This window comes from Rhodnius prolixus, unplaced genomic scaffold (assembly GCF_049639745.1).
Source record: "Rhodnius prolixus isolate KJV_2025 unplaced genomic scaffold, Rpr scaffold_2, whole genome shotgun sequence".
NCBI classification, from domain to species: Eukaryota; Metazoa; Arthropoda; class Insecta; order Hemiptera; family Reduviidae; genus Rhodnius; species Rhodnius prolixus.
Genome location: NW_027411592.1, coordinates 55,403,395 through 55,426,329, shown reverse-complemented (window position 1 = coordinate 55,426,329; position 22,935 = coordinate 55,403,395). Strand labels below are relative to the sequence as shown.

Sequence of the window (22,935 nt, the reverse complement as noted above, 5' to 3'; positions counted from 1 at the left end):
TCCTTTCACGGCGATAAAATTAAAGAATGCTTTTGAAAAAATAAATCAATTATTTATTATCCATCTAAATAATATTAAAAAAGGATCCTAAGGACTCTAATCGAAAGGGCAGTGTTAATTTATCAACAACAGTTCATCTGAGTTGAAAAACCATAGTGAACTAGAACTAGATGTAGTCAATTCAAGTAATTTAGTGGGCACAGTATAACTGCTACAGCTTCAGAAGAAGATGGAGATGGTTGGGTAGGGGACAGCCCAATATAAACTCTTATGAAGGTTGAGTTGACGGTGATGAAGTTTACGTTATTATTGTAATTGCAGATCTCTGCCGGCCATTCCGTGGTTATAGAAAAAATGCTATCTATAAAAGTAATCAATTATAATATTTATCCGTTATAATTTTTACATTTAAACTTCTATAATTATGTGACATTAGCGCCTTATCAAAACTTAAACTTGTGTTTATGCTCTAACCATCTTTGTATTTTTGCTTTGCGGGTTGGTACTTGCGTATAACATTCGTTTCTTTTCTTCTGTACAAGTTTAATTGTTCTGCTATGTTTATTGTTCAAAAATCTTGTATGTTAAATTTTGCCCTTTAGACTTTCCAATATAAATTTATTCTTCTGAGGTCTAGATTTTTTTTTCTTGTTATTCGTGTTATTTTGTGCGGCCTGTAATTACCATTCTGTTGAAGCTTTTTAAAAAAATTACAAAATAATTTTTACATTCATTTCGTTTTTATAATTTTAGTCTTTATTACATTTTTTAGACTCATCATAACAGCAGTTACCACAGTTTTTGGAACTTATAACATGAACGTGCCAATTTAATAACGCACCACACCTTTCATAAAATTAATTTCTAATTAAGATATGGAAACTGTACTAGAACTTTTTAATTCGTTGGAATCGAATAATCCGCAAGTTGCAGAAGATGCAAAAAAGCAGTTTCATGAGTATTTCAATTCTAGTAAGTCCCTTTTTTTCTTAATACTTACGTGCATTTCATTTTTAAAATAAAAACACGTTTATGAAATAAATTGACGTAGTGAATTTTGACAATAATATAATTTCAATTTTTTTATTTCATAATTTGTATGAATAAAATGAGTAATGAATGTTTCACTCTAAGGACAATATCTATGTTAATTGTTAGTTATTTTTTATTGTTAGTTATTATTTTTTATGTACAGTAGATTATCAGAAAATTTATTATTAAGGTTTTTTCGACCTAGATGAAAATGAAGACTGGGATTCTTTGTCGCTGGTTGCATTTTAATTATTTTATTTGAATAATTTATATATCCTATTTTCTTGAAAGTTAATATTCGTATTTTATTATTGCTACGGTATTGCCTTAAAAGTTGAATGCAAAATACCAAGGTTTCGTTAGTTTTTAATTGCTCACACCTACATTTTCAAAGTGTTAAGAAAAATCTGATCTCTATGATAAAAATATTGCATGGTAACATTTTTCAATTGTAACTTGTTATTAAGAGCGTGCTTTCTTTTGTATACATTATTTTTAAGAAGAAAGTAATAAGAATATTTTCTAAATTTAATGTTTTATTTAGTGAATATAATTTATTCGTATGAGCATTATCTCACAATTCGTTACAAACTTTGCTAACTCCTGTAATTGGAGGAAAAAATTTGTTCAATTGTGCTGATCCATTTTTTTTTTTTTTTTCAACATCTGAGGTCATTGGCGCTTGGAGCTTTTTTCAATTGCACTGCCGGCTTCCGGAGAGTGTTCTCTTATTACAGGCAACACTTCTATCCCCGGACAGTCAACTATAAGGAGCTCTTACGAATAGAAAATCTAAGGGCCAGCAGCTGGATTCGAACGCAGATCTCCACGTTAGAATGTTGCCTCTAATATTGAGTCTGGGATTGGGCCCCAGTTACTGGGCAAGTTCGCGTTATTCTTCAACTTAGCCTGTTTATTTGCTCGTTTAGTAGCATAGAAATGCAGATATGAATTACAAGGAGTGAAGCTAAACTTAACATCCGAAAGTCTTCAGCAAACTTACAAAAAAAAAGTAGTTGGTTTCGATGGTGAAATATTGTATAAAGTTGAAAAAATGTATTTTTAAAAGTTAAGTTAATGCTAAAGCGAATTAATGTTGAGAATTGTTAAAGCAAACTAATTAGATAAGAACAAATACTATCCACATAATTTTTAATTTTAGTAAAATTTATTTTGACTTATTTTTATTTCAGCCAAAGAGTCCTGGTTATTAAATGGGATATTTGAATACTACATTAGTACAGGATCTCTCAGATCTGTGGATATTATCGTTGGAGTCAGAGAACCTCATGAACGACATTTCTTTGATAGGTTTGTATAATTGTTGGAAGTAAAATTAATTTTGACACTCCGGGTTCTTTTCTTCCAAGTTCTTGCAAATACATACTTTCCTAGTCTGAAAAAATAAGCGAAGGCTAATTCTGATATCCTTTTCCTAGATTTCATTTTATTCTTTTAAATTAAATATAGCTCGAAATTTCCATCAGTAGCCCTGTTCACATTCCTTGCTTTTTTTTAACCAATTTATTTTTTATGCGTTTTCTTGTGCTTTTTTTTTTATTAGAACCATTTAATTGACTATGTTTCCTATTTATAATGTATTTTTGTATAATGTATTTGGTCTCTCTTCAATTGAGACTTCTTTCTGCTTTTCAATTAATTATTCTATTAAAGATCTGTGAAAAAAAATATATCTAGTAAATCATATATTCATTCAAATATTTCCACATATTACAAAAAAAAATTAAATACATTGAACGGTTGTCTGTACATAAAAAATATGTCTCGCCCATTTGTTATAAGTTAGTTTAGTATAATATTGTTATTTGTTTGTGTTAGTACATTATTGGTCGTTGCTAATACACTGCATTATCAAAAAAGATAACTGTGTAGCCTAAAAATATCTTATAAATCAGTTTGTTTAATGTTTCCAAAGGATACTGGAGTCATTAAGAGGTCCCTTGAAACTGCAAGCCTTAACTCTTCTCGGACATGTTGTAAGAAAGAATCCAACTTGGCTGTACAAAATTGCGAATCATCCCCTATTAAAAGAATTGCTAAGACTTTTAAAGGTAAAGACAGATCATTATTTATTTATCTATTTTTAATTTATCATTTATTCAAATTTGTTTAAATTTAATTTTTGAAAATTGACTAATAATACTTTCGAGTTTTATTCGTCAAAATATATCGAAAAAAAGAATATATCGAGTAAACGGTCATCAAAGATTTATATAACTACCAAACTTAAGGCGTGATGTGTAAGCGCAACAAACTGAACACAAGTTTACAAATATCATAAAAGTGTTGAAAAATTCCGAAATATGTAGCAGATATCTGAAATAATCCTTTATTAAACCAGTGCTAAAAAGAAAACAAAATTTGTTGATCCAGTTTTTGATCGCATCAGCTCAGTTATGGTTCTTCTTACAACAGTAGGATTTGATTTAGGATGACTACAACTATCAGAAAAAGTGGACGAAGGAAAAAAAAAGTATATGAAAGTTGTGACGCTTTCTTAGCGAAAAATGTCAAGATTTCGGTGTCAGAGAATTTGGGTGCGAGGTCATTAGTTCATTGGCCACATATTCATCCCAAAATCTTATACTCAACTTATTCCTGAGGTTAGTGACGTAGAAAAGAGCGTCAACTATCTATCGGTGTTGTTTTGACTGAAATGTTTGTAAAATCTGAACGTTTGTAGGTTTGGCTCAACCCCACAGTTCTAGTCCGTTCACCTAAGTTTACCCCGAGAATTATGACCAGTAATAATTTTGTTTTTGAAATTTTTTATTCCACAGACAGAAAAAGAAGTTATCTCATTGATGAACGCTCTTCTAACTGTAATCATCTTACTGCCGATTATTGCTGGCCTATTCGCACCGCACCTAGTAGACTTATTTGAAGTATTTAGGTAAATAAAAATGAGATATTATTTTATGATTTCTATTGAATTCATTATATTTCTTGATCATTAGTTTGTTCTTCAAATAATTTATGTTTTTTTTTCTAAATTTCAATTGATCTTATATCATTTCAGTCATCTTGCCTCATGGAATACAAACAATCCGAATAAAGTACCTGAAGGACATCTACTACATTTACAAATAGGGTTGTATGTACTCTTCAATAGATTGTATGGAATGTATCCATGCAACTTTCTCTCCTATCTCAAGCAGGAGTACACAATTAAGCAGAACATTCCAATTTTCACTCATACCATCAAGGTATTTAATTTAATGAGTGAAGTTATTTAATACCATTTTTCTCTTCCTCTCATATTTAGATATTACTTTTATTCAATATTCTTTGAATATATAGAAAACTTTAGCTTATTGTCATTCTTGATATATGCTTTACTTTTTCAGCCAATGCTGGATACAGTGAAGATGCATCCGCTACTTGTGACTGCTTCGCCTGAGATAGAAATTGCTCCAGCCAGGTATTATGACAATTTTATTTTTTTTATCAAACGAGTCCTTTCTTTCAATGCATTGGAAATTGCAACTGATAGATAATTCAACATTTTCCCAATTATTTCATTAGAACTATTGTACATTCGTTTCTCTAAAATACTTTATCAAACGTTTTCAAAATATGTGATAATTTATTCAAATAAAAAAATCTTTGATTTTACTAAATGTACCGCTTTTGAAGAAATTACGAAATTTTGAAAATGAAAAATAAAAGTGAAACATCCGGTTTACGAATTTGTGGATTTCTTAATGAAATATCTTTGTTTTGGATCTTGGTGTCCTAAAATTGGAAAACTATAGTTTGACTTGCAGTACTTTGTTTGTTCTTAACTTCTAAAGTTATTGAGCAAAGAAAAAATTCTAATTCAAGATACTTAAAACATTTATTTCCGGGATTCTGCTGACGATAAAGCTTAAAAGAGTACACAGCCTTTACTATCTTTTAGTGCAGAAAGGAAAGCGTAAAAAAAGTATAATTCCATAAAATCATAATTTTTTTTTTAATACAGATTCAATTTACTGATATATTCTTTTATAAAAGGTGGAAGAAAATGGAAGCTAATGACGTAATAATGGAATGTGCCAATTTTTCGGTGGAATCAACGGAAAAATCTCGAGAAGATTGCTGGTTCAGGAATAGAGGTGCTTCTTTTAGATTAAAAGGACCACAGAAAGATTATGCTGCTGCAATGCTAGGTTTCTATATTATATTTATATATATATATATATATGTTGTTTGCATTACAATAAATAATTTAGGTTGAAGTTTTAAAAAATTAAGTTATTCTTTAGTTTAGGTAAATTTCTGCTCCGTCCATAGGCAGTAGTGAATCTATCAGTTGTAAATCTATTAACTAAATACCTGAATTAGAAAGATTTCTATTGATGTTGCCTGCAGGAGTACAAACTTTGTACGTCCAAACTTTTAAAGCACTATTTTTTTTTTTTGGCGCATCAACAGCTGAGATCATTAGCGCCCGGAGCTTTTTCCAGTGCACTGCCGGCCTCCGGACAGTGTTCTCTCGTTACAGACAACACTGTCCATCACCGGGCAGTGAGCTGTAAGAAGCTCCTAGGAAGAGAAAATCTAAGGGTCAGCTGCTGGATTCGAACCCGGGACCTCCGCGTGGGAGTCCAGTATGCTAACCTCATAGCTAATCCTTTCCCTAAAGCACTATTAAAAAGAAATATTTATTGCATGATGCATCGAAAACAATTACTGCTTTCTAATCTCTGCGGATATCTCTACCTAACAATGGAAACAACAATCTAAATATATTTAGTTATTAAAGAGCACAGTTAGATCTCAAGTCTTTCACCTCATGGTCAGTTAATCCTGGATTAAAGTGAAATCGAAAATTACAATTATTGTGAAAGGCCTTACAAGTACTAAGTACAAGGAAGGTTGAAGATTAAGTACCATTACGCGCGAAAGAAAAGATCTTTATCAACGACGTTCAAACGAAGAAGTAGTTTTCTTTTTAATCAATAATTGACTAATTAAAAATATAGTAGTTTTAAATCTTATATCTAAACTGTGTTGTAGAAGCCACTCGACGAGCAAGCAGTGGGAAATCAGGTCCTGTGACCATGCCTGCTGTTAGTACTTACTCAGCCGAACTGCCTAAAGATTGTGAGATTTGGAGTCCTACTATATTCACTGGAGCAAGTACTCCACCTCAAGAATCAACATCCATTCCTCACACACCAATCGCTCAAGTCGGTGTAAGTATGTCATTGGAGAGCATAGATGATGTATTTTTTCTTGAGTATGTTCTAAGACTTTTACAAAGTAAGTATTAATATCCTAGAGCTACGTAGTTCTGTCATCTGGTGCATACGCAGCGCAGGAAGGCAACTCTCCTCCTGAAGCAGCCATCGAAGCAACTCCTGAGTCTACTCCAGTTAAGGTTATACAATAAATGTTCTAAATTATTCAGTCCTTTGTAAATTATTAAATTTAGTCTGAATGTAATTTTAAACATTGTAAATTTTCATTTTATAAAATCACTCTAAAATTCATTTAGTATTTTATACAATATTTTGTTGGATTTAGTAAAAAGTAATTCATTACTTACAGGACTTAAGACAGACACAAGTGATTCGACCTTCATCTTCTGTAGCTCGTTCGTTAACCTCATTTGTTGCTACTCCTGTCCAAGATGGTTCTTACCAGACTAAGGAAAGTTCACCTGCACCTGGTCCAGCTGTGTCAAGAGCACAATCCGATTCAGCTGTTACGAATAATACCAGATGTGTACAAAGAGTCGTCATAGATAGGATACAAGTATGATATTAATAAATTTTGTATAGAATATAATAAAAACGTATTTAAAACTATCTTAAAATACCAATTCTTGGACAGTTTTTTAGTCAAGAGGGAAAAAATGGATTACCAAATTTTTTTGCGAGTATTATGGCTCCTCTGAAATCTCATGTCCTTGTTGTTACAATAGGCCCAGTAACATTAAATGCATTACTTCCAAAAAGAAGTAATAGGTTTTCTTTTATTGAAAATGTATGGCACCAAATATTGATGTGGAAACTATATTTTGTGTGAATTCGTGTGCATGTGTGTTTAAAAATGGGTATTATACTGTGCGGTAGGTCAATTGCATAAGGGTTGATCGTCAAAAATTGCACGAAAAAGCGTAACGTTGAAAATATATAATCGGGATGCGTGTCTTCTTTATATACAAGTAATTCCGTATAAGAAGACCTTTACAGTCATTATTTATAGTGTAGGGGGACAGTGTAAATGTTCTTTTGCCAAGGCTGAGATTCCGAAATGAGAAGGATGAGAAGGAGAGAGAGAGCCACTAAAGAAGTGGCCAATCCATGCCTCTCAGAAAAAGAGATGAAATTCACAAACTCACGGTCAGAGCTTCATCCTCCCTTCTGTCAGAATTCTTCTTCTGTTTTAAGTCTGTATAAAATATACAAAATATGTTGAAAACTTTAGATGGAAAATACTGATCCTCCAGCCGCAAAACCTAAATCTACCAACAGTGGAGGTTATTCTCCAGGCAGTCCTCTTCGGATAATTCAGTCTGCACCAAGCCCTTCTGATAGAAGTGCTGCTTTCAGCAGTCCTCACCTACCAGAAAGAACAGATGAAGATAGAGAAGTGGAATGCACGTTAACTGCTTCCTCCACTACTGGTACTTCTATGGTAAGAAAAGTGGTTTAATAATCTTATAATTACTTTGAAATGTATTACGTTTATAAAATAAAACAGTAAGTTCTTTCCGAATTAGTCAGAAGCGTATAGCGGAACGATTCACAACTAATATCAATTTATGTATCAAGTCTTAATCCTCTAAATATGTTTATAAGTAGGAAAACGACAAGACATCTTCGTGGCAAATGTTTCATTCATTCACAAAAGGTCTACAAGTTAAAAGTAAAAAAGTGATAATCATGTATACATAAGAATTAAGAACATTTAGAATTAGAAAGTCACCAGAACCTCCTTGAGGACCGTTTTTAATAAAACTGAGCTAAGAAAAATGCTGTCTGGATCAGAGAAAAAGATGGTATATTTCTATCGTTAGATTGAATTCGGTACGTATAGTAATATCAGAATATAGAACATCACAGGAACAACCTGTACAGTCAAAGGTATCTATCTATCCTCATCGTTATCTGTTAGCATTCAATGGAACTCAAATATTATTTGACTCTCTATTGAAATGAATCAATTTCTTATGCTGAAAGAAAATACGAAAACGGTCTGAAATAGCAAAAATATGCCCCTTTTTATGACAGATAAAATCAATGAAATTATTCACACTGTCCGATACATTTGACCAAGACCTTTAATTCTAAAGAATGGTTTTAATATTTTCGTAGGTAAGATGTGGCGATGCATCGTCGTCTGAAGTGCGGAGGTCATCATCTGAACAGGATTTTTTGGATGAGACAAGTGATTCACGTAGTTGTAGCCATGGTGGGTTGCACATGCCAGACTCCAATTCGATGGCACAGTTTACAAATCGTGTCAGAATGAGATTCCATTCTCAGTGTCAACAGAGTGACACATCAAGTCCATTTCAGCTAGCACAAATTGGTGAGTAGATAGATAGACAGATCATTAAGATTTACAAGTATTGACTTTAGGAGGTTCATATCAAAAGGTATATATAGTTGAATAGTTTACTTATTTGTGATAATAATAGAAGAAAATTCTGGTCTAGATATTTGATATATTCTGGAAAAGATATATTCTAGAAAAGATGACAGATTATTGTGCAAGTTCCCTATGATAAAGTGGTGATGTTGAACGAAAGCAATTGCACCCCCATTCTTCCGTTACAAAAAATAATAATAATAATTCAATTGGATGAATAAGTTGAATGTTTGGCCGTTGTTTCAATACACTTTGGCTCCAGCCTTTCATTGAAGTTTTGTATAAGTTATTATTATTATTTTTTTAAATATTACAGGTGCAAGTTCTGGTATCACAACACAAGATGAAGGATTATTTCCTCCTGCAGTACGCCGGGCTGTATCCTGCCCAGAGATGAAGAAGGAAACAGTAACTATACAAGATATAGAGGCAGCTCCAACTCTTGAAGAAGCCGATGAAGATAAGGTAAAAAAAAAAGAAAAATAATCTTGGAATCTATTGAAAACCCTGATGTTTTAAAGCGATGTATCATCTAACTTAACTGTTTAGGAAAGAATAAACATTCTTGTAATTACCCCTTACACAGTAAAACCCTTAGTTCTGTACCTTACTAATTATTGATGAAAATGTGGTTAGGTCCATAGCCATAGTGCTGGATAATATCTTTATTTTATCGTCTTACATCTTATTTATTATCCCTGACCGAATTTGGTCTTCAGAGGGTAGATTAACCAGTTGGAGTACAGATTTCTACTTACCTTCTCGCACTACACTGGCTGACTGACTGAGTGAGGGAGGTTACACAGTGTGTTAACATATGTTACTCAAAATGTTAATGAATCGTAAAGAATTATGCAAAAGTAATGAAATTAAAATTAATGACACCTAGTAATTGTTTAAGGGTCCTGTATGTTTAATGCAACTGTAAGTTTTAGAATTGTAAAGTTTAATTTTAAAGGAGGGGAGGGAGCGAGAAAACACGGAAATATATCACTTTTATTTGAATTAGGAAAAAATTATTATTAAATTAAACATTGATGAATGTATGATTCTAAATATTGTTAAATTGTAATCGTCTTTATAGACCTGAAGATGATAAAATAAAATAATCGAAATATCGGGAAACTAAAAAAAAATCCTATTCTTTCCTGATTTACCATCCAAAAAATATACATATAAATTATAGAAATACATGTAAGAGCAGTTAAATTAGGGTTTTTTCTTTCGCGTAAAGTGATCCAATTAAAGGAATGTTATTCTAATACGTGAAATGAAATTGATTCTATGAAAGCTATTAATATTTGAAATTGTGCGTGGAGATCAATCGCTGCTAGCGTATTAGTAGATGTATTAATGGAGTCGTCTGTAAAATCACGGAGGATCTCTATAAAAATCCCAGAAATTTAAAGACTTTTTTGCATATTGATCCAATGTGGAGTACAATTTATGAGACTCCATCAAGATCTTTAGTAGCATATAATCTTACCAATAAATTGTTTTAAATATTGTAATTGGAATAAGAAAGTTAATACCTTTACGAAAACAAGTAAGAACAAAACATTAATTTCAGTTCTTATCATAATATTTTTTTTGTCGCACCTTGAAGAATGGTAATACAATTATTTAGTGGAATGAAATCTTTTGGATTAAGTGCAGAAAGAAATATTAGGTCATCTAACGTAAGGTCCGAACCGACTATAAAGAAGAAGCCCAAATCGTAAATTAAGTAGAAAGAATAGATTTGATTCTAATACTGTTTGTCGATAGATTTAAAAGCTTGGCAGAAAAGCATAATATCAATAAAACCGTAAGGCTTTAAGTTTCAGAATCCATAAGTTATTTTAGATTAGATTTCTTTGAGAAGCCAGATTCAATTGTCAATAATCTCGAATTGAAGGCGTTAATAATAATTTAGTTTTGGATGTTATGAAGATTGTTTTTTCATCAGATATACGTACACATAACTACTATGTAACCATCATAACAACAAACTGAATATTGCAGTGCATTTAAATTTCTTTCTTTTTTTTTAGGGGTTCCGGGATTGAAGTTTTGGACAAAGTCGATCAGCTATAACACTTTACTGAATCGATTATTCAGTTCATTTTTTTGGGAGGGATTTTTGTTTAGTTTTAATTTTACGGTTTTAGAAACTATATAACATTAGTGAGAATTATATAACTTGCAAAAATTATTTATCGAGGCAATGATTATTAAATACTTTCTTCCTGTGAAGAAGATTTGAAATGCTAGACCCCTTCTTTTCTTCATGTAGTAGTAAGAGTATGTTACACTGAATATTTTTCTAATAGGAAGGTAGCAAAGAACATTTTCCACAACCTGAAGTAGCCTCAAGCTCTACTCAGACTGACGAACTGCAACATTATGACTATGAACATCTATTCGAGTTAATATTTCCTCCATGGGACCAGATACAGCAACGTTCAGCTCCTCCAGGTATTATAATAATAATATAGATGACGTTTTGAGCAAGCGTTCATGTACAAATCTATGGTTAAAACCGTTTAAATTTATTTATTTATTTTTAGAACTTACTAAACCTCCACACTTTGGTGTGCCCTTCTTCTCACCTCGCACTGCTCTGGAGTCATACATAGAAGCCACCATTAAGAATCTCAGTGAAAGAAAGAACAAACCTACAAGTGAGCCTTGTAATTTCTTTAATTCTTTTAAATCTTTAGTTTTTTTAAAAATAAGTTATATGATATTTACTACGGTTTCATTCATTATGCAGATGAAGCGTCTGAAATAAAAAATTTGAAAGATCAGCTGAGCTTATTGATGCTTCATTTACAATTTGAAAAGCACAGGAGAGAGGTTCATGCTGAAAGAAATAGAAGGCTGTTGGGTAAATCCAGAAATAACAGGGCATTAGAGGAGCATAATTCAGCTTTGGTTAGTGGACATTCTTATTTTGAAAAAAGTATCGAAGTTGTAAATCATTTTTTTCAACTTTAATTTTTTTTTTTTCATTATAAGTTTTCTGATCAAGTTTATATTAATATTTAGCGGGACCAAGTCGCATTGTTGCAAAAGGAAATAGAAAGTTTGCATAAGGAGCTAGATCGTTGCAAGAGAGAAGCAAAAATAAATTCAGATGAATTGCAGAAAAACCTGAATTATTGGCAGGAACAGGTTAAACTATTACTTAAACTTTACTATTGAGTAAATATTGCTTGACGTTAAATAAGTTGTTGATGCTTTCTTTAATAGAGCGCTACGTTACAAAGGAAATTTAAAGAAGCAGAAGGAAAAATTAATTTATTAGAGGAAAGCTTAAAAGAAGAAGAACGAAGAACCAAGACTATTGCTAGAGTTAGTATTGATGTTATTACTGACGTTATATCTGAGCCCTGAAAGCAATAAATAAATTATAATAATACTTAAAATATTAATTATTGTTATTGTTCTCTCAATTTCAATATTAACGCTATTAATGACGTTATATTGTTTCGTTATTATGTAAAGAAATGAAAATATTTTAAAAACGTATTACAGCGTTTTGGTTGAAATGTTACAATGTTAAGCGGGAGATCCCCTATTCGAATCCCGTGTTAATGTGTACTTGTTGTTTGTTAGAATGTCTGATAAGTAATGTGCTTCCGGCGGCCGTCCACGACATCTACGGGGGTTTGTAGCCCCGAGGGGCTGTAAGTTGGACGTTAAATTCCGCCTAAAAATAATTAAATAAATAAAAAGGCAAATACTTGGGAATACTAGTTGCCCGGCAGTTGTCTATGTATAAAAGTGCCCAAAACAAAGGGTCTTGTAAGTATAGCACCACTTCCGCAAAGGTGGCTAATTAGGTATAAAACATACCAGTGGGATAATAAATATGGGCCTGTAAAAATATCATAGCCTGTGATGATGGTTTAAAACAAATTAGATGAGTTTTCCGCAGTTAGATCTTGTATTGGGCAAAGGCATTCATTTTTTTTTTTTTCTTAGAAAATAAAATTATAGCTTCTTTAATGTTTCCAGCAGCTATTTACCTGATTCATCTTTTAAAACAAGTGCAATTAATCCAATCTTTTTGTTTTTAAGGAATATACTTGCTCTCAGGCTGCAATGTTTGAATTAGAAAATACATTAGAAGGTGCGAAAGCTGCGGCAAATGCAGGCAGAGAGACTAGGACTGAATTGGCCATATTGCAACACCGACTGACGTGTGCCGGTGAAGTTGAGACTAGATTAAGGGCCAAAATAGATGCACTAACTCTTAGAGCTCACGACACTGGCGCTTTAGAATCTTATTCATCCACAGTTTCTGGTTTGTTCTTTGTTTAAAAAAAAAAAAAAAAAAAAAATATCTGTATTTCTATAAGCTTCTTTTCGTTTAAGAAAATTAATTATTACAATGTGGATTAGAATTGTAACATAGCAGATATAGAAGATCAGGTAACTTTGTATTAGAATATAAAAATTAACACAAGTATTTTTAGGATTATTGGCTACTCTAAATATGAAGGGAGTTGCGTTAGAAGCAGCTGAAGCCAAAGCAAACCAATACCAAGCAATGATCTCTAAACAGGAGCAATTTAATTCCGAGCATGCTCGTCTTATACAGTCAATTCGAGATGATTGTACAAAACAGATTGAGGTATATTACAAAATAGACATAAAATACATTTCCATTAAAAAATTGTTTAGTCCCACACATTGACAGTGATCACGTATTTTAGAAACATGAAGAAAAATGCCGTCAGTTACGTGAGCTAAACAATCTAAGTGAGGAGAAAATACTTGAACTTAATCATCAGCTGGAGATGATGGAAAGAAGAATGGCCAGAATGAAAACAGTTGCATCAGCCACTGCTGCCAATATACCACAAGTGCAAGATTCTGCTGTTGGTGGATCGCCACCTTTGTCGGCATCTTTAAGCTCTGGTAGGTGATTTTTAAATAGTAAGAACTAATAAGTAATAATACGTTCTTGAAACAAAATTTTCTGTATTGAGCTTTCAAAAAACAATAAATCATAGACACTGTAATTTTTATGAGGGAGCAAATGATTGAATAATGCGTGCTACATAATATTGTTTTAAAAATTTTCCCCCAAAAAAGATGGTTCAAGCAAAGTCAGGAAATCCGGTGACCTAACTATTGTATTTTAAAAAGCTAAACCTTAAACGAACACGAGATAACGTGGAGTTATTTAGGTATTTACCATAAATAGACATTTGAGTGTTGTAATTTATTTTGATTTAATTCTCTTTTAAACTGAAACATCCAAAAAAAGCAAAAACTTTAATCTCTATAAGAATTTACAATTTTAAATTGAAATCTTTTACCAAAAAAATTCATTCCTTTATAATATTAGTGAGAAATAAAACAAATACTTAATTCCGTGAATACAAATTAAGTTGAAGCATTATGGACTATGCATTGGCGGACTAATGTAAATATTTGAGATTGTGGAATTGAAATTAATGAGAATCGAAATATGGTGTAAAATTTTGAGTTAAAATAATTTCACCGACAATTATAATAAGATGGCTGTAGCCTAATTCATCGCAGTCTAAAAGAACCTATTAAAGGCTCCGCTAATATTTTGTTTGTGCAGAAATGTAATCGTCTGTAAACTGTGTAATGAGCTCGAGTCTGCCTCTGGGGTCGCTAAACCCAAAGAGTTGCACACATCAACTACTTCTGCAGGCTGTAATGAGAATTGTTTCAAGTGTTAGGACTGTCAGTGGAAATATTTTTCGAATTGCTAGGCTGGAATATCTTCGGGGATGCCAAGATCTCTGAAGACGTGGCTAGTTCGTTTCTTTACTCCGTGTAACAATGCGTGTAAACTATTCAGCAATTTTTTTTTTTTGGGGGGGGGTTATGCAGACTACCAATACGTGAAAGACCAACACTCTTTTTCTTTTTCTTGACTAAAGAGATCTTAAACAGATAATTTTTGAAAATTTGACACGATTGCTGCAAAACTTCCTTCAACTTAGAAAGGGAGAGAGTGAAAAGTATGAAGTTTAAAGAAAAACCTTACTTGCAAAAAGTTGTAAAAAGAGAAACTGTGAATTCACACTTCTATTTTATTTTTTACAAAATTAATGTTTTCCTTCTTTTTTTTTCACATGTTACTTAGGAGGTTCACCGCAAATGCAAAACTTACAACTTCTAGTCGATACAACAACTGTAACGGCATGCGTTCCTCCAGAAGATCATGAAGATGATCCACCACTGTGACAAGACAATGTCTGCAGACTAGTTTATTATATATGTTCTAATGATATATGTATGTGTGTAATAATTCTGGTTTGGTTTTATTAGATTATAATAATATTTTTATATTATTACTATTATTAGATGTATTTTTCTCATTCTACATTATTATTTTTTACATTATGTCTTAAGTTTTAACAATGAGTTTAAGTAAATCATATTAGTAACATCTAGAGAGCTTATAAATTAAACAAAAATGATTAAGTTGTTTTTAAGGAAAGAAAGGAAAAAAGAAGAATTACATGTATTTTTTTAAGAATCAGGTATATAGTCTTTTATAGAAGTGTTATTTCCTTGGACATATTTAAGTTATCGACTGGCAAAAGGATGGATTAATGTTTATGACAGAGAGAAGATGTTTGTAAAGAAAATATTGGATTGATAATTACAAAACTTCATGTCTTAGGCATTAATTTGAAATGCTTTTTTGTAGTACATCTAACATTATATTTAAAAAAAAAACAAGCCATAACAATTTGTTTATAATTAAAGTATAATTATGTTTCTGTATTTTCGTGGGATACTTTTCTTGCCCACATTTTAATGTTAATAGAAGAAAAAAAGAAAGAAATGAAGTAAATTAAACCAAACCAGATTAAATGGGAGGACTATCGTAAATTGGAGGAAAAAAGAATACGATTTTGAGTGTAGGTTTATCACGCATGGGATAGAATTTTGGCTTCTAATATTTTGCATTTTTTGATTAATTTTCAATAGAAATATACCGACAGTAAATTATGATTAACAAATAAATCCAAGTATTATAACCTACTTGGAATATTTTTTAATTATTTATTTACTATTTAATTAAAATATCCTTCTCATAACAGAGCGTTAACATCAAAATATAAGAAAATATTAAAGGATTTTTATTGATGCTAGATGTAGAAGAAAAAAAAATGAAAATTGTACGATCTTCCAAGATATTCCAGTAACAAACGAAACATTGATCTAATGTAACAGCTCTCAACGCTCCCTTTTTTGTTGTTATTGTTTCTAGGATGCAGATGGTTGGCATTTTAAAAACTTGTCAGCTCAGATAAGCGTATTTCGGGTAACGTCACAATGAATTATTTATCCTATGTACCAAGTTAGCTCTCTAAATTATTTGTTGCGAAGTTAAATAAAATTCAAAGAATCACACTGTGGGTTTACATCTTTTTTAAAAATAAATATACAAGTATAAACCAATTTGTCTTAGTTTAATGAGAGAAAACACGTAATGTAAGCAATGTTTGAAATAAGGTATTTTTATCTAATATTTTGAAATCATTCATTTTTATTGTGACATGTGTTTTCTGTTGATAGTTTTAATCTTGAAAAAGGATTTGTGAAAAATTAAACATTTCTTGCCTAAGACAAGCTTTTTATTCAAATTGTTAGTGATTCAAATAACGTAATAAATAATTAATTACATAATAAATTTCAAAAAAACAGAAATTGTGCTGAAAACACTTTTTTCATGTAACCGTTATTCAAAAAAATCATAAAGTAAAAAAGAATAGGCCTGGGCACTCTGCAGTCGTCCCGGATATAGGGCAACAAGGTCGCAAACATTTCTTCCAAGTTATTCTGGCATTTAGTAACAATAGGGAAATAAAAGCTGTAAAAACTGTATTTCCTAAAATCAACATTTGTCTCGACCAACTCTAGAGGAATCTTAATTTTCACAAAAGGGAGTCCAAAGCTCTATGATTAACCTGTTTAAATGATAACGCAACTTGTTCCATCGTTACCCTGGAATTGCTGCCCTTATCTGGTCTTAAAGATGCCATTATTTCTCATCACTATTTGCAGATAAGACGCTTTTCCCAACTGTTTACGATTTCTGTCCTCAATGCTCGCTATAATTTTTTTTTTTTTTTTCTGATCAAGAAATCATTTCCAGAGTGACAAACAAATCCATAAACGTATTTGGATTTATGAACCTTGGTAGACATAGCAATATGTGAGATCCTTTTGGTGATAAACAGAGACTGTACGCTTACTGAGTTGTGGATGTATGAGTGTTACCGAAATTTTTGAAAATAAAACGAAATTATTCCAAACTGCACTGGGAACCAACGTTTCCTCCAGCAATTTAGTTAAACAAAGCTAAGATTTGTTAATTTGTTCCTGCTTGTTTAGGATCAAATTATTAAATATATGAGGAGATGAAAAAGTTGTTATGATTAGGACGAAAAATGCTAACGAAAAATTATGGTTTTCTCAATTTGAGGAAACGACCATTTATTTATTACAACAAAAAATATTTAAAAATGTTAAAACCGACGTGGGCAATTAATTTTTAATTTTATTTCTTCCTAACATTTTTATACAGGCTCGCCAGAATACTCTTTAATTATTATTTGCTCTTTATTAGGATAATGATTTATTTTTAAGAAAATAAGAAAATTAAGCAAGAAAATGATGAAAAAAATGTCCATTTTTGTCATTTAGTTGAGCAAAATGTATTAATTTGATATTTAATGGACATTTTTATAGTAAAACAAACAAAAAAAATATCCTAAAATTAAAATTAAGTTAAATTAAGATTTTAAATTGCATGTATTTTTTTATTCTTTTAATTAAGGAATATTTTGTTTGGCTTTTTATTTTAAGGAAAACAAAAATGTAAGGGTGCCATTTAAAATTTTTTTGAAAAAAGATCTTTTCGAATTCAATTTTGTAATATCGCAGTTATGACGAACAGTGTAAAATGTATAGTTCACGCTACTAAAATTAATTGATGTTAATTTAAATTAAAAAAATAAAAAATGAATAAAGGTATATATTTTTCAAATTTTGGTTGCATTTACATATATCATATTATGGATAGATTTTCTTTCCTTTTTTTTTTTCTATTCTGGGCATTTTTCTCTTAGAAAATGTAAATAGCTTATAATTTTAGCAAATACGAGTAATAGCAAACAAACAAACGAAAAATCTGATACAAACGCTTGAAAGCTAAAGTTCAATGTTTAAATAAAGGAATTTTGAAGAAAAAAATAAATAATTAAATATTCACTTGAAAATTATAATCATTTAAGGTAAATAGATTAAAAAAAAAAGCATAAATTAAGCTTATTAATTTTATCCAATATCATCTATTTTATCAAGTAAGCTAATAAAGAATGGTAAAACAGAAAATAAAATAATTTAAAAATTAAATTTAGTCTAACCATGCCATGTATGATTGATTTAAATGAGTTTTAAAAATAAAGAGATGTGTTTTTGGAAATATAATTATATTAAAAAAGAAAAAAAAAATCTTTTGCCCTAAAATTTAGTGCTGTTTTTTTTTATCATTACCTTGTATCTGAAATTAAAGGTTTTTCCTTTTACGAGACTCCAACAAAAATTGGACATTAGTTGAAGTATGTTGTCAAAATTATTATTTTAATTGTAGTTTTTACAGAGTTCCTCGGCTGCTCTGCTGGTGGCCAAGTTACATGTTTTTTTTGAGAAAGAGAGTATTTCGTAGATTAAAAACCTTCATCAAATATTCGAATGGAATACTTGTCATTATTTAACATACAAGGTTCACTTATAAAATTCTTTTTAAACTGATTCAAACAATTTCACCCACTTTTTCGTGTAGCTATCATTAAATGTTCTTATTTACAAGTTTTTCTTAAAAGTAAACACCTTTTAAAATTTTTTTAATTGGGTATGACATAAATTTCTAGTTAAAATTAGTTTGCATCAAAATATCTTAAACCGCGCGATGAGAATTTCCGGAATCCAGATCCATCTTAAAATAATCAGATCTAAAAAGTTGCTTTGCTTCCCAATTACTGGATCCTAGCATCTACCCTATCTATTTGGATCCTATCTATCTCTCATGCTGGTATGAGGCAGAATAGTAAAACATTTTACGAGAGGATAACATAACAGTACCCCCCCAAAAAAATTTTTTCATTGATATTACAATGGGCTTGAATTTCGTGTAAGGCCCTTTTGCAAAGTCACGAAAAACCTAAAAGTTTAGAACATAAGTGATCCGTATTAAAAGTGCAGCAGCAATTCGATCGTAATTGTAATGAAGACAAGGCTGTTTGAATGGCAACCATAGCAACAAGAATCATTTCTTCTAGTGAGAAAAAGTAAGCGAAGACGTTATTATTTAACAAGAGAAAAACGGTAAGATATAAGATTATCTTGTCTGCCTTTCAAATTCTTAAACTTCGCAAAAATTGTTTTTCAAAATCTGCACTTCTTTAAAAAGGAGTGCCAATTCAATTACCAATTCATATGATCAAGCCCTGACATGAAATTAAAATGATAGAACTAAAATAAACGGAACTATTCGTGAAACTATCAATGATTTGTCATTTCTACTCTTTTTTATGAACTGGTACTTCCAATCCTAGCCAACCTAATATGTATGATCATCCCTGTCATGAAGTCAGCATGTTAGTACCTAAAATTATGGAACTTTTAGTAAAACTGGCTAAGATTTTCCATTTTTTCTTTTTTTTATGAACTGCTACTTCCTAAATAACCCGACCTAATGTGTACAATATTCCCTGGCATGATCTTTGAGTGATACAACCAATAAATAAGGAACTTTTAGCGAAACTAGCCAAGATTTTCGAATATATCTATTTTATATGGATTGCTACATATAAAACTAGCCAATCTAGTGCGTATGATCAAGCCCTATCATAGAAATAAAATCTTAGATCGCGATGGTAAGTAACTTCAAGTAAAAGTAGCAAGATTTTCAATTTCTTCTCTTTTTTATGAACGGGTACTTCTATAACAAGCCGACCAAATGTGTATGATCAAGCCCTGGTATGAAATTACAGTGTTTAAATCTAATAATAAAGAACTTTTAGAGAAGCCACCCTAGATTTTCAAATTTCTCTCGTTTTTATGGACTGCTACTTCTTAAACAAGCGGACCTTAAGTGTACGATATGCCCTGGCATGATCTTTGAATGATAGAACCAAAAAATATGGAACTTTTAGCGGAACTAGCCCAGATTTTCGAATACATCTATTTTATATGGATTGCTCCATACAAAACTAGCCAATCTAGTGTGTATGCTCAAGCCCTGGCATAGAAATAAAATCTTAGATCATGATAATAAGTTACTTCTAGTACAAGTAGCCAAGATTTTCCATTTCTACTCTTTTTTATGGAAGGGTACATCTAAAACAAGCCGAACAAATATGTCCAATCAAGTACTGGCATGAAGTTAGTTTGTTAGAACTAAATGTACGAAACTTTTAGTAAAAATAGCTAAGATTTTAATTTTTTTCGGAACTGCTACTTCCTAAATAACCGACCTAATGTGTATGATTCATCTCAGATATGAAATTAGAATGTTATAACCAAAAAGTACGGAACTTTTAGCAAGTTCTTCCATTTCTTCTCTTTTTTACGAACTGCTACTTCCAAATCTAGCCGACCTAATCTGTATGATCTAGCCCTGGCAGAAAATTAGAATGTTAAAAGTAAAAGAATGGAACTCTTTGTAAAACTAGCCAAGATCTCTCTTTTATACACGTCAATATCCAAAACTAGCTGATCTAATGAGCATGATCAAGCCCTGACATGTAACTAAACTGTTAGAAGAAAAAAATATGGAACTTATGGTGATCTAACGAAGATTTTCGATTTCTTCTCTTTTCTATGAAAGGGTACATATAAAACAAGCCGACCAAATGTGTATAATCAAGTACTGGCATGAAATTAGAACGTTACAACCAACAAATACGGAACTTTTTTTTAAACTAACGATTCTTTCTTGTCTTATGAACTGCTAGATCGAAAACTAGCAGACCAAATGAATATGTTCAAGCTCTAGTATGAAATTACAGTGTGAGAACCTAAAAATAGAGAACTTTTAGTAAAGATTTTCCAATTTCTATCGTTTTTATGAACTGCTACTTTCAAAACTAGCCCATAACATGTGTATGATCATAGCCCTGGCATAAAATTAGAATTTTAGATCTAAAACTACGGAACTATTAGTGAAACTAGCAATGTTTTCCCATTTGTTGTCTTTTTTGTGTACTACTACTTCCAAAAATAGCCGTACTAATATGTCTGATCAAGTCCGGACATAAAGTAAAGTAAAGTAAATTGCCTATTTTTTCAGGCGGACTTTACGTCCAACTACCAATTAGGTGTCGTGGACCTCGGAGGCGACTAGCAAACATACTTTACTGTAAATTTCTTTTATTAATCTTTAATTAAAATCCAAGGCCTAAGACCGGGAATCGAACCCAGTACTACAATTCATATCAGCATCGCAGGTCTCGGCTATCGTGGCGCCTGGTTAAAGAGTACTTCCAAAACTAGCAGACAATGAGTAAGATCAAGCACGTCATGAAATTATAGTATATGAACATAAAAATAAAGAACTTTTATCTAGTCTTTACCTAAGAATTATATCTTAATAAAGAATCTAGCAAAGATGTCGAATACTTCCCTTTTTTATGAATTGCTATATCCAAAACTAGTCAATCTAGTGTGTATGATCGAGCCCTGGCATAGAAATAAAGTCTTAGATCGTAAGAATAAGTAAATTCACTTAACTTCTGATAAAACTGGCAATGATTTTTCATTTCTTTCCTTTTTTATGAACTGCTACTTCCTAAACAAGCCGACCTAATATGTATGATCAGCCCTGTCATGAAATTAGCGTTAGAATGAACAAATAGGTAACTTTTAGTAAAACTGGCCTAGGTTTTCGATTTCTTATATTATATTTAAGAAAGTGTACATCCAAAACAAGGCGGCTCAAATGTGTATCATCAAGTCCTGGCTGGATATAAGAATGTTTGAACTAAAAGTACGGAGCTTTTAGTAAAACTAACAAAGATTTTACATTCACTTCTTTTTTAGGAACTGCTTCCTCCAAAACAAGCCGACCTAATGCCCTGGCATTATCTTCGAAAGATAGAACCAAAAATTCAGAACTTTTAGTGAAACTATCCTAGATTTTCCATTTCTTACCTTTATTATGCGGGGCTTTTTCAAAAACAACCCGAACTAATTTGTATGATTAAGTCCTGGTAGAAATTAGAATGTTAGCACAAAAAATTACTTAACTTTTGGTAAAACTGGCAATGATTTTACATTTCTTCCCTTTTCTATGAACTGCTACTTCCCTAATACAAGCTGGCCTAATGAGTATTATCAACCCCTGCATGAAATTTGTATGTTAGAACCTAATAATAAAGAACTTTTAGTGAAGCTACCGAGATTTTCCATTTTTTCTTGTTTATTATTAACAGCTAATTCCAAAAGAAGCCGACCTAATGTTTATGATCAAGTCCTGGCATGAAAATTAGAATGGTAAAACTAATAGTACAGAACTTTCAGCGAAACTAGCCAAGATTTGCCATTTTTCTCTTTTTTTCTGCAGTTCTACATCGCAAAATAGCCGAACTATTAGGTTTTATCCAGCCCTGGCATTAGAATAGAATTCTAGAGATATAAAATAATGATTATCTGGAAAAACTAGTACAAAATTTCCATATTTCCTTTAGTTTAGGCCTCTACAACCAAAACTATTAGACGTAATCCACTCCAGGCATATAAAGAGAATGTTAGAAGGAGAAAAAAAAGTAATTCATGTAAAACTAGCAATGATTTTCCATTTTTTCATTTTTCTGAACTTCTATTTTCAAAACTTATCGACCTAGTGATATGTATGACCAATCCCAGGCTGAAAAACAGAATTCTAGAACTAAAAAAGAAGGACTTTTTCGTAAAACTAATGAACATTTTTCCACTTTACCCTTTTTTAAGAACTTCAACATCCATAACTATCTGACCAAGTGTGCAGAATCTAGCCCAGACATAACAATAGAATGTCAGTGGCAGCAAATTGGCTAATTTCAGTAAATGTGGTATTTTCTATTTTCCCATTTTTTTCTGAACGTCTAAACTCAATGCTCACAAACCTCGTAATGCATTATCCATGTTTTGCGTAATAATAGAATGAAGAAATAAGGAATTCATAGTAAATCTAGAGATTACATTCTAATTTTTCACTTTTTTCAGAACCTCCACATTCTAAACTAGGAGATAAAAGGTGTATCTTTCAAT

The 22,935-nt window shown here is 31.4% G+C and overlaps 1 protein-coding gene across 5 annotated transcripts; it reads left to right on the top strand.

The window, feature by feature from the left end:
• The first annotated feature begins 167 nt into the window (after nt 1-167).
• Tsc1 (tuberous sclerosis 1 protein hamartin) lies at nt 168-14,900 on the top strand. Of its 5 annotated transcripts, none has more exons than XM_074120021.1 (23): nt 168-276; nt 773-972; nt 2,226-2,343; nt 2,969-3,104; nt 3,834-3,946; nt 4,073-4,259; nt 4,401-4,474; nt 5,050-5,204; nt 6,055-6,233; nt 6,320-6,418; nt 6,589-6,795; nt 7,471-7,680; nt 8,361-8,577; nt 8,954-9,102; nt 10,950-11,094; nt 11,187-11,309; nt 11,393-11,553; nt 11,668-11,793; nt 11,872-11,973; nt 12,703-12,928; nt 13,101-13,258; nt 13,341-13,545; nt 14,753-14,900. In XM_074120021.1, the coding sequence occupies exons 2-23, from the start codon at nt 876-878 to the stop codon at nt 14,851-14,853; spliced, it is 3,288 nt and encodes a 1,095-aa protein (XP_073976122.1). In that variant the 5' UTR covers nt 168-276; nt 773-875; the 3' UTR covers nt 14,854-14,900. The 5 variants fall into 5 exon arrangements, with proteins under 5 accessions (XP_073976122.1, XP_073976123.1, XP_073976119.1 ...); XM_074120022.1 differs by having other exon boundaries at nt 174-369; nt 11,187-11,300; XM_074120018.1 differs by having other exon boundaries at nt 174-369.
• Nucleotides 14,901-22,935: the final 8,035 nt, after the last annotated feature.